Raw genomic sequence first — 12,570 nt, 5'->3', positions numbered from 1 at the left:
TACGGAGTCGGATTACGGAGTCGGAGTAGTATACTTGGCTAAACGTTCCGGGGGGAACTCCGACTTCTGCATTGCAAAACAAGCCTTTACATTCGCCATACTAACGGTTTATACGCCACATTTACACACCGCGGTCCACCTCTGTAACCACACCGAAGTGCCTGTACCGTGACGGTTCGGTACAAATACGTGTATCGTTACTCCCCTAATAGTACATCCTCATTGGGCTGATTCGTTACTTTGTACGCATAGCAGTGGAGGCTTCTCCATTGAGGAGAGGGAGGAAGATCCTCCCTAAGATTGTTAGGAATAAAAAATGTAGATTGCCCAGACTATTGTAATGAATTAATGCCCTTAAATATGACTACTTTATTGCCTTTGAATATATAATGTTCGTTTCCCTGGGTAAAGGGACATTAGCACCCCCTATCGCCTATTGACAATTACTTCAGGGAGGAACGTCCTCCCTCCGCCTCCGTTGACTCCCATTCATTTTCCCGAAAGTACTGGCGGCCGGTGGATAACATGGGTTTCAATGGGAGAGAGGAGGAAAATCCTCCTCTGAGTGGGTGGGACCTTAAGGGGTCTGATTCGCACAAAAATCTATCCGTCTGCGCTATGAACCATTAAGCAGGATCCCTGGATGTTGAGCAGTGTTGCCAGATTGGTCCGATTTCCCACCCAATTGGGCTACTTTTAACCATGTTAGGCTGGAAAGATTATCATTGGGCGGGAAATCTGCCCAATCTGGCAACGCTGTCGATAGCAAACCCGGTCTGCATTGCCGCGGTGCACAGTCTGAGAGACGCAGAGCAAGTGAAATCTGCGATAGCGAGATCCTAAATGCACAATGGAAACATTGGAAACGGAGGACATTGTTAACGTCTTATTACAAAAAGCATTCCATTCATTCAGTTACAGTGCTAAGTTAGCAACCAAAGAAAGAGGTAGACCACTTCCCAAAATCAAGGTCACCAGAAGTAATGGCAACGTCAGTGTTGTGAGTGCTAAATAGTTTGCTAGGTACGCATGACTTACTGGTAGCATTACAAGCAATTGTAACTGAAAATAAACATAGCTAAATAACTTCAGTCAGTGAGGGCAAAAATAGGCCCAATGATAGGCCCAGATTTTTTGATTTACTTTTACCAATCAATAGTAGGCCTGATTTGACTTAATATGCTTTGCATCCTTTCCTTCTCAAATTACAGTGATGCCACTGGTGGCTTTGTATACATTTTGTTCACATAACTCCCTCCCTGCTATTTTGTAGTTCACCAAAACACCCTGAAACAACTTGAGTCTCACATTCTTATACCACCATACACCAACAGTGCAAGCAGGCCAATAGCAACCAAGCGCGCAGTCCTTCCTCCCTCACTTTAAAAACCACCAGCCGCCACTGACGCATAGGTAATCCCTCTCTCTCTTCCCCTCCCCTTCTCATATTTATCCCACTCCTCCAGATGAACGACACTCAGCCTCCAGAGGAGGATATTCTAGGAGGGGACCATGTTCCCATCGCTGAGGCTCCTGGCTCCCCCCTTGCCACAGAGCCCCAGTCAGGGGAGCCCCAGGACCCTATCCCCCCCTCAGATATGGAGCTCCAGGGCAGTGAGCAGGAAGGCGTTTCCCTCCCAGAGAAGAGATCCCACGGTGGGCTGGAGAGTCTAGCGGAGCAGCCGGTGGAAACGGATGAAATCCCAAACCTCATGATAACGCAGAATCTAAATCCTCCTCCTATTGAGCTGAGAAGAGGTGGGGAGCATTTAATGTTTCCTCAAAACATGACAGGGATGATGGTGTTAATACCAATTGGAACCGTTGATTAGAGATCTCTCTCTATCTTTTTCTCTCTCTCTCTCTCTCTCTCTCTCTCTCTCTCTCTCTCTCTCTCTCTCTCTCTCTCTCTAACTCTGAATATTACAAATGACATCGTAAAATTGTTTGTCATGATTGAGTCCACATCTGATTTTTATGATTGTTATTGGCAGATGTGTGTATTTGTGTGTATTAATGTCTTTGTTTATCATTATCATAAACAGAGTCAATTGCCAAGAGCTACCGGCGAGTAGGAGGGATCAAACTAGCAAGCACAAATCAAATGGTCTCTCCCATCGCCGGTAACGCCTCCATCACTGGCATCTCGGTAAGGGACGGAGCACTGCATTGTGATTTTTGTGTCAAAGTTTTGCCCAGTTCTTTCATGCCCTGTCCAGATGTGGACTGATGTTTTGGTGGCTGGCGGCGGTCCCCAGGTGTCCGGTAAACGAACCATGGTTCTGTCCAACGAGGCCAAGAGAGAGATGGCCAGAAAGGCCCGGGCCCTGAAGGAAGAGAGAAAGGCTGCGCTGGACGGTCGACACAGGTACCTGATCAGCAGGCTGGCTGACTCCGGGCCACTGCCGGAGCACGAGGCGGAGGAAGTTCTCATCTCAGATGACAAGGTAAAACTTGAGTCGGTCAGTTGGAAGAAGAGGTAGAATCATGAGTCAGTTAGTTGGATGATGAGGTAGAAACATGAGTCAGTTAGTTGGAAGAAAAGGTAGAATCATGAGTCAGTTAGTTGGATGAAGAGGTAGAAACATGAGTCAGTTAGTTGGATGAAGAGGTAGAATCATGAGTCAGTTAGTTGGAAGAAGAGGTAGAAACATGAGTCGGTCAGTTGGAAGAAGAGGTAGAATCATGAGTCAGTTAGTTGGATGATGAGGTAGAAACATGAGTCAGTTAGTTGGATGAAGAGGTAGAAACATGAGTCAGTTAGTTGGATGAAAAGGTAGAAACATGTTAAATAGTTACATGAGCCAAACATAGTGGGCAATAGCCAGCACATATTCATAAAGTGGATGTTAACCCTAAAACGGTTGTTGGTTCTACGGCCATTAAAACTCTGTCGGACCCTCTCTCTTAGTTCAGGCTGATAGAGGACTTCTTTGCTGCCAATGGATCCAAAAGGCTTATTTTCTTCTATCAAGACACAAAACAGGTTTGAAAATCTTTGTCTCTTCTCTAGCCTAACTCACCTCAGTGAGCATTAATTGGTCGGTCCTGCTTTTCTCGCTTTACTCCGTAATTTTCTTCCCACATTTGGTTAAATGTGAATATAACTTATCCTTATCACTTCATTATCGTACTTATCTTTCTCTCTGTCTCTGTCTCTGTCTCTTTCTCTCTCTCTCTCTCTCTCTCTCTCTCTCTCTCTCTCTCTCTCTCTCTCTCTCTCTCTCTCTCTCTCTCTCTCTCTCTCTCTCTCTCTCTCTCTCTGTCTCTCTCTCTCCCTCACCCCCTCTCTCCCTCTCTCTCGCTCTGATTGTCTATCTCTTTCTCCCTCTAGTCCTCTTCCAATATGGAGGCCAACAGCAGTGGTCCCGCAATCAGAAAGCTCTTCCTGACCACAGGAAGTTCTGAGGTGAGGTCACCAGCACACACCCATATATATTGCGTTTGGATTGGTAAGGGTCCTGTTGGGGATACACAAATGATATCTGACTGTTTAGGTAATCACTACACCAGTATAGTTACACTGGCTAACTCCCAGTTACGAGTACTTCACGGATTAGAAGTTCACAGAGGGAATGTGTTGAAAATTATGTTTTCAAAGAAACTGAAGTCCACCAAATGGTTAGATCGAGGGTCAACTACAACTTGCTTATTTCGGTTTAGAAATATATCGGTTTAGAAATTACTTTGTTCACCGTAGGCATTAGGTAATCATTTTATTTCTGCCTCATCGTTGCTCAAGAGTCCCAGGGTGACGACAGAAACGATGTTGACTTTTCTTACTTTCACGAAGCCTGGCTGTGTTTTGTTCCGTTGCTATAGAAGAAAAGCTGATGATTGATGTCATTGTGTGCATGTTTGTTTGTTACTGTGTGTGTGTGTGTGTGTGTATGTGTGTGTGTGTGTGTGTGTGTGTGTGTGTGTGTGTGTGTGTGTGTGTGTGTGTGTGTGTGTGTGTGTGTGTGTGTGTGTGTGTGTCGGTCTGTGAGAGAGTCAAGGGTTGCTGAAGTTACGACACAAACACAACCACTTTGTTATTCGCTGATATTTGCAATGTGGATAAAACCATTTGCCTCCATTCACTTGCACTGTCTGTCTATCTCCTCTCTGTCGGTCTGTCTCTCTGTTGGTCTGTCTGTCTGATTGTATTGCAGCCTTTGCTAGGAAAGTGTATGTTCTTTCTGAGGACGACAGACAAGGCGATCACCACTGCTAATGTACAACAGGTCAGTAGAGAACCAGCATAAGCTTTCAGACAGCCAGCAAGCCAGTCAGTCAGCCAGTCACACTGCCAGTAAGTCTGTGAGTCAGTCAGCCAGTCCTTCTTAATTTCCAGTACATGTACATCCTATTTGTGTGTTAGTCCTTTACTTGTTTCCCTTGTTCGAGGCTAAGGGAGTACTTCCTGTGTGTACAGGAAGTGAACTTTGGCCAGCTGGACTGCTGTGACGACAGCTTGCTGCAGAGTGTGGAGAGGCTTCTGTCCCAGGTCATGCTACCTGCTCTACGCTCCCAGCAGGTTGGGGAGAGCACACAGTCTCAACACTCAATGCACATTAACAGGGGTGGACTTCAAATAGCGTATACTGATATAGCAATATAGCAATGCTTTAATTCTACTCCTCTTTTAATTCTGTACCTACTGTGTACAATTCTGTATTCATCCTCCAACGTCCCAGAACCCAAACCCATACCCCCCACACACACACCCATGCCTGCACAACTGTACCCCCACACACACTCAAACACCTACTGCTGTCTCCGCCTGATAATCTTTTTTATTCTGTTTTCTTTGTACTATTTATTTAATTTTATTTCAGTTAATTTGTTAATTATTGTTCTAGTCAGTTAAATGTGTAAATAAATATGCTCTCTCTCTCTCTCTCTCTCTCTCTCTCTCTCTCTCTCTCTCTCTCTCTCTCTCTCTCTCTCTCTCTCTCTCTCTCTCTCTCTCTCTCTCTCTCTCTCCCCCTCTCCCCCTCTCTCTCCCCCTGTCCCCCTCTCTCTCTCTCTCTCCCCCTCTCTCTCCCCCTCTCTCTCTCTCTCTCTTTCTCTCCCTCTCTGCCCCTCTCTCTGCCCCTCTCTCTCTCCCTCTGTCCAGAGCTGGGGCAGCATGAAGGAGGGCCAGGGCAGCCCTGATGTGCAGGTGTTCCTGGGGTCCGTGGAGCACTTCATCAGCCACCTGAGCTCAGCCAGGCTCAACATGGAGAACCTCTTCCAGCTGCAGCCCCCGGAGCAGCAGGACCTGCTGGAGGCCGTGGACCAGCTGAGCAGCCCTGCAGACTACAACGACGCGGGTAGAGTACACTGGTCACACTCACGCCCACGTGCATTGAATGCACACTGACGTACACAGTATTAGCCCACATTCTGTTTTGCATACAAGCATACGTGTGAACATGCACACACGCAAGCATATGCACCCACATGCATGCACACACATGAGCATAAACGTCCATTCACACACATACAACCTCAGCCAACATGCTCACTCTCATGCACGCACACATACCTGAAACCAGCCTGAAACCAGTCTACCTGCACTACATGCAGGTAGACAAACGTGCACACACACATTCACAAACACACATGCTTGTGGATCACAATTTGTGATATAGTAATTCTTCAAGCTGAAATTAAATGGAATATTCAACAACGACCAATGGGTTGACTGGAAAGCTTCTCTCCTCTATTCTTCAGCCAATGACAGTGAGCTGGTGGAGCGTCTGGAGGGCGTGATCTCGGTGTGGACCAATCAGATAAGGCAGGTGTTAACCGAGAGCGAGCAGATGAGGAAGGAGGCCGACGACATTGGACCGGTCGCAGAGCTGGAGCACTGGAAGAGACGCATGACCACGTTCAACAGGTCAATATACGCACACATGCACACACTCACCCTCATGCACGCAAACACGCCAACACAAACTTAAGTCCTTGGCCTTCAACTGGTTAATACTTTTCTTTCAGTTTATGTGTGTATGTGTGTTTTTTTTAGTCTGATGGAGGAGGTGAAGCGCCCCCTGGTAAAGAGGATTCTTGGAGTTCTACAGGTGGCCAAGTCCAGAACCATACGCACTTGGAGAGAACTGGTGAGTGCCAACCACGTGTCAACTAATTGTAGACACTAGGGCCCGACCGATATGGATTTTTGAGTGCCGATGCCGATTATTTTCAGAGAAAAATTACGATTACGATTTAATCGGCCGATTAAAAAAAATAAAAAAATAAAAAAAAGCATATAAAACGTTGCTTTTGATACCTTAAATATACTTTAAACACTTTTGACGAATTTGTGAATTGAATGCAGAACCTTTGAGTGTTTTAGAATACATTTACAGTCAAAAATTAGTGTAATGTCTCTCATCTCATCGTCATCCGCTTATCCGGGGTCGGGTCGCGGGGGGAGCAGCTCAAGCAGTGTAATGTAAAATGTAAAATAAATAACTAACTCCCAATGTGCTGCGCTCGTGAGCAGTGACTAACACGTGCGTGCTGAGCAGTATGGTCTCACCGTTAGAGTCTACAGTATAACAAATTAACATGGCCTGGGACCTAAAGAAAAACAGGCACAACATGCTCAAACAACGCGTCTTGTGTACATTGGTGAGGTGAGCGCGCAGCTGCCTGAGCGAGCCTGCTTTCATGTTGTACGGTAAAATTCAATCTCCTCTTTTTTACTCCAGCTAAAGTCGTTAGTTAGCAAGGCGAGTAGGAGCGCAATCTGCAGGATACTAAGCGCAATAACATTAAAAAAAAATAAATAAAAATAAATAAATCGGTTGTAATCGGCGTCTTTTTGGCCGATGCTGATTATTTTCAAAAAGGCTATAATCGGCCGATTAAATCGGCAGGCCGATAAATCGGTCGGGCCCTAGTAGACACACCCCATTTGCTCAAGAGAGCAAAGCAAAGCAACTTTAAAGTAGGCTGATTCGATCCTGCGCAACAGTAGGGGTGGTAAACACACCTACCTCACGGTACGATACGATACGCTTTACATGGCTGGCGATACCGATAATATTGCGAGTCAGCGATTCTGCAATAATCAATATATTGTAAGAAAATCCTATAACGATGCATCACGGTATATATCTAACGATGAATTTTTTAATGGATTTCTGTCTATATTCATGGTCCAAACCTTGAATAACTCATTTTTCAGTTACTTGTTTTTGCGTTCAAGTTTTCTTCATTCATGTGTTGAGTGCCACCTAGGAGCAGGGAAATCTGTTATGAACACCTTAATTTATTAATTAAAATCTCGGTATTTGGGGTGATATGTCCCATCGAACTCTGCTAAGAATTAGGAACATTTCCTTTTTGACCATTTTGTGTATATTTTTTCAGGCGAAATTTCAAAGTTCTCAGCTAAAAAGTGTTCATGGGGAGACGCATGCTGAATAAATGCATCATGTTTTCAAACTCAAAAATAATCGTGATTCAATATTGACCAATTTTTTCCATAATCGAGCAGCCCTAGTGGCTAGTCTACACTGTGTTGATTTGAAAAATGTACAGACACTTGTTTACTGTTTATTATTGCTGGCCGAGTTTGCGTCACTGTTATTATAGAAGATGATGTTTTTCTAGCAACATGATTGGTTGGAACAAAATGAAGGAAAACAAAAACAAGCGCCCAGTTCATCCAGATTTTAGCTCGTCTGCCATCAGACTTTAGCTATTAATCTAGTAGGATTTATGAGACTTGGTAGGCTGCTGAGTTGATTATCATGAAGGTTCATGGAGCTGCTTGGTCCTTTTGTCAGGATGGAAACATCACTGTGGTGGCTAACGAAGCTAAGAACAACGTCCGCTACCTCTACACCCTGGATCGCTTCTTCGGACCCCTCGGGAAATCCACCCCAGTAAGTCAAGCTGTGTTGTGTATTTCTTTCTTTTATTTAATTTGTTCTTTCTAATAATAATAATAATAATAATGCATTTTATTTATGGGCGCCTTTCTTGACACTCAAGGTCACCTTACAAAATCAAACATCCATAGCAGCAAACAACAAAAAAATAAATAAAAAAAGTATGGCTTACTCTTTCTCGTTTGTTAACTGATTTGCCATCCTCCCCCCTTCCTGTATCAATCTATCTCCCACCACACTCAGACCAGCGTGCTGGACCACATCCCCAGACTGATGGCCAGTGTCCGGATGATCCACGTCTTCTCCCAGTTCTACAACACGCCGGAGCGGATGACCTCGCTGTTTGTCAAGGTCACCAACCAGATGATCAGCACCTGCCGCGCCTACCTGACGCAGGACGTGACAAAGGTCTGGGAGCACAGCAGGTAGGACTGCTTTTGGTCAGCACCCCGTCCATTGTGTAATATTGTCGTCACTATGGCAACCTCATTCAGAATCTTGCATAGCCATTCAGTCAGGTCAAGGTAAAGGTGCTCGGTATTTGTGCTATGGCGGTGCCAGGTCTCCTCTGAAGTGCTCCCTTAGAGAAAATTACTTCAATTACTTCAATTTACTTCAAACTTCTATTTCAATTTGATTTTAAAGGGACCATGGGCAATTAAAACATAAATGTAGCCATTTCGTGCATCACACCAGAGTAAGCCTTAGGCTTATTTAATTTATCTGCAGTCCCTAGGTACAAGTAAATACAACACATATAAAAACATCAAACATCATTCAACAAGTAAGGACATGTAACAAATAGCAATATATCGCATATCTTAACATGCAATATAGTTATCTAAATAGATACCTAATGATGGTGGGTATTTCACTGTAGCGTGATTTAAACAAGGCAATACAAAGGTGTTTCCGTGTGTTTGCACATGAGTATGCTTGAGTGTGTGTGTGTATGTGTGTGTGTTTATGTGTGTGTGTGTGTGTGTGTGTGCGTGTGTGTGTGTGTGTGTGTGTGTGTGTGTGTATGTGTGTGTGTGTGTGTTCGTGTGTGTGTGTTGCAGGCCGGAGTTGCTGCAGCGTATCTCTGAGTGCTGCCATCTGAACGCTTCCTACCAGAAGAGTTTCCATGCGGTCAGGGACAAACTGAGAGAGACCCCAGAGGAGCGACAGTTTGACTTCAGGTAGAAGAGGAAAGAGCTTTCTAGAAGCTGCCATAATGTGCGGTGGTATCGGTACTGTAAATTCATAATCTTGTTCTAAACACACTGTTTGTGGATATTTTTTCTGATATTATCCAGATATGCAACCCTAAGTCACTAATAGAACATACATGCAGTTGTATTGGGAAGAATAGTTTGATCTAAATAATGAGGAAGGAAAGAACCGGTCTGTTTAAAAAATGATACTGGGTATCTACACCCCCGCAGTTGAAGACAATGGTTGAACTGCGCAGTTTCAGTGGCCAACCTGTTCTGTGCATTCTTTCCTTCAAGCACTAAATGGGATATTTTCAGCCTCTTGTCCTTGGGCTTCTTATGCTTAAGTCACTTCTTCTGGGTTCATTCGACAGCGAGAACTACATCTTTGGAAAGTTTGACACGTTCTGCCGGCGTCTGGAGAAGCTAGCAGAAATGGCGTCCACGCTGGAGAGTCTGCAGTCTCTGGGGAACATGAAGGTCCTTCCCTTTCACCACATTGTCTGCTAGCATTTATACACTTTAATATACTGTAAATTACTGGTACTTAGAACCTTTATAATTTATACCTTCACACTTAATTGTTATTGTTTATAACATCTGATTTGTTTGCCCTGTTTTTTCTGTTTGTCTTTACTTTAGCATTTACTCAAACATTTACTTTTACGTCTATTTTTGTTTTCATTAGCACTTGTAGGAATTCCTCTCCGGGGGATTAATAAAGTTTATCTTATCTTATCTTATACATATAAACATGCCTATGCAGCGTCAAAATATCTCTGAAGCTAACTCTGAAGATCTTCCGATTATTTTCAGGCTTGGTGGTTTACGTTATCAAATGTTACTGAATTGGTTGAATATTATTGGGTTCATTGAATGCAATGAAATAACTACATTTAAATATTGAGAATAATTCACAGAGTGAGATGAATGGCCGTGGTTCAAATAATGTATTAAATTCAATTGAACCCCAGGTGGAAGGCATCGAGAAGATCTACTCCCGCTACCAGACCATTGTCTTTACGGTGAAATCCAAGAACTACGACATGCTGGACCACCGCAAACTAGAGGTTCAGACCTACTCATTCAGCGCGCGTGTGTGTGTGTGTGTGTGTGTATTCTCATTAGTGTGAACATCCATATGTGTGTGTGGTGACGCCTTATATTGTGTACATCTATTTGATTCTCTTTCTCCCTGTATGTTTATGCGTCTACGTGTATGTGTGTATGTGTTGTGTGTGTTTGTGTGTGTTTATGCGTGTGTCAGTTTGACAGCGACTATGAGGACTTCCAGCTCCAGGTCCAGAGTGTGTTCCAGTCTCTGCAGTCTCTACTGGACTCCTGGTTCAGTCACTCTCTCCCTGTGAGTTACACACACACACACACACACACACACACACACACACACACACACACACACACACACACACACACACACACACACACACACACACACACACACACACACACACACACACACACACACACACACACACACACACACACAATGACTGTCCCTCTCACCCCCTCCTCGACTGGCCCACCCCAGACACAGCGCATGCTGGAGATGCTGGCGGTGTTTGAGGGCGGCCTGGGCGCCCGTCTGGACCTGAAGGAGCGCTACCTGGAGGTGCTGCAGCGCTACAGCCGGGACCTGGAGCTGGTGAGGAGGACCTACCAGAAGCAGAGGGAGAACCCCCCCATACCCCGCAACACCCCCCCCGTAAGACCACCGCCATGTCTGTCTGTCCGTCTGTCTGACCATTTGTCCGTCTATCTGTCTGTCTGTCTGACCCTTTGTCTGTCCGTCCGTATGTCAATCTGTGTGTTTCTCTGTCCATCTATCCTTCGGTCCGTCCTTCCGCCCGTCTGTACGTCCGTTTGTCCGTTTGTCCTTCTGTATGTCTGTATGTCTGTCTCTGTCGGTTTGACCGCCCTTTACCTTTCTGTTTGTATGCCTGCTCAAATTTTCTGCCTATTTATCAAGCTGTGGGTAGAAATGATCAGTGCATGTTTTTTGGTTATTTTCTTTCCCTTCCTTTTTCTTTATTTCTCTCTCCTCTGTGGTATTCTCCCTCTCTCTTTATCTCTCTCTGTGTCTCTCCCCCAGGTGTCAGGCAGGATCATGTGGTGTCGCCAGCTGTACAGAAGGATGGAGGCTCCCATGTTGGTACTCCGGGAGAAGCTGGACCTCCTCAAGGTAGCTCCTCAAACCTTCCATGAAGACGACATGAAGGAGATTCCAAACACACCATTATGTAAAAAGTCACCGTTGTTAAGTAACACATGAACACAATTAACACATTGGATTGATTGTGTTATTGATTCACTTTATTATCCCTCAGAAGGGAAACTCGATATGATATACATTCAGCGTGGGCATTCCCAGCATGTTAATGTTTACCTATGAAGTTGAGAGTTGAAGCCACTGACCAATCCTAGACATAGCAGACTGCTTGGATTTTACACTTTTTAACCGCGCTTGAAGTCCTAACAATTTTAACTTGGACCTGGTAGCCGCTGACCTCTAGAAGCGCATCCGATCAGATTGCAGCATTGTTTGACGTTCTGAAACCGAAGGCTTCCTCCCGTCCTTCATGTAAATACATGTTTCCATGGTTTTAGGAGTAAAAAGTGACTTGTGTCATTTGGCTGGTTATATTCTGAACACCCAACGTTTGATGATCGAACTAAAGTCAGCTACTACCCCTTCTCACGGTGGAGTCGTGTCCTGAAATTGTGAAGTTAGCCATTGTCAGCCAAAGAGTTTTGAGCATCTCCCGCAGCTGTGTCATTGTTTTGTACAACAAAAGTTAGCCCATACAAACTGCCCTGACGAGGGAAATCATGGCTGATTTACATCCCAACATAGCAAAGGCCTAAAGAATGTATAAATCGAATCCTTAAAGGTCCCATGGCATGCTTCTTCATGGATGCTTTAATATAGATATTAGTGGGCCCCTAACACAGCATTTGAAGATGTTCCCGAAATTCAGCCGTGGTGCAGAATTACAGCCACTACGAGCAAGTCGCACATTGAGCTTTCCCCAAACGCGGCGTTTCAGTTTCTGTAGCTTTAATGCAAATGAGGAGGAAAGAGGCGGGTCAAGGAGGAGTGTGGGGGTGTGGCCCTGAAAAGCTTGTGGCCACGGTACCATGCGCTTTGTTTGCAGTGGATGTATCGCAATGGCGAGGCGCACACAGCCCTGGAGTCCTGGAGCTCTATATCTAAATAATATCATATTTTACATAGATATCTATATCATATAATACATATTATCAGGGCCAAAAGCTGTGTGCACCTCCAGACGATATTATGAATCTCAAACGACTGCGTCGGGTTCTCCGATGTCTCTGGTTCTTCAGCTTCCACATCAATCTGAAGTAGACTGAACCGCGACATGGAGGAGAAAGGGATTGTTGACCGCGGTTGTTGACCGTGATTGTCTCCCTCCGGAGCCTCGCTGCCCGCTGCCGAGGGACCACCGCCTCGGCAGCGGGCA

The 12,570-nt window shown here is 44.9% G+C and overlaps 1 protein-coding gene across 1 annotated transcript in view; it reads left to right on the top strand.

Moving 5' to 3' along the window:
* The window catches only part of dnah5l (dynein, axonemal, heavy chain 5 like), a 69,268-nt gene that overhangs the window by 2,704 nt on the left and 53,994 nt on the right, over positions 1-12,570 (top strand). Inside the window, exons 2-19 of the mRNA XM_056584431.1 lie at positions 1,467-1,758; positions 2,046-2,149; positions 2,259-2,447; positions 2,912-2,986; positions 3,335-3,409; positions 4,155-4,226; positions 4,418-4,519; positions 5,102-5,297; positions 5,701-5,866; positions 5,996-6,089; positions 7,767-7,865; positions 8,115-8,296; positions 8,933-9,052; positions 9,442-9,547; positions 10,042-10,137; positions 10,335-10,430; positions 10,617-10,790; positions 11,178-11,267. Coding sequence (XP_056440406.1) covers positions 1,467-1,758; positions 2,046-2,149; positions 2,259-2,447; positions 2,912-2,986; positions 3,335-3,409; positions 4,155-4,226; positions 4,418-4,519; positions 5,102-5,297; positions 5,701-5,866; positions 5,996-6,089; positions 7,767-7,865; positions 8,115-8,296; positions 8,933-9,052; positions 9,442-9,547; positions 10,042-10,137; positions 10,335-10,430; positions 10,617-10,790; positions 11,178-11,267 — 2,328 coding nt within the window. The remainder of the gene's footprint in view (positions 1-1,466; positions 1,759-2,045; positions 2,150-2,258; positions 2,448-2,911; positions 2,987-3,334; positions 3,410-4,154; positions 4,227-4,417; positions 4,520-5,101; positions 5,298-5,700; positions 5,867-5,995; positions 6,090-7,766; positions 7,866-8,114; positions 8,297-8,932; positions 9,053-9,441; positions 9,548-10,041; positions 10,138-10,334; positions 10,431-10,616; positions 10,791-11,177; positions 11,268-12,570) is intronic.

The sequence above is a fragment of the Gadus chalcogrammus genome, chromosome 23, assembly GCF_026213295.1.
Source record: "Gadus chalcogrammus isolate NIFS_2021 chromosome 23, NIFS_Gcha_1.0, whole genome shotgun sequence".
Taxonomy (NCBI): Eukaryota; Metazoa; Chordata; class Actinopteri; order Gadiformes; family Gadidae; genus Gadus; species Gadus chalcogrammus.
This window is presented reverse-complemented; position numbering and strand designations above follow the sequence as displayed.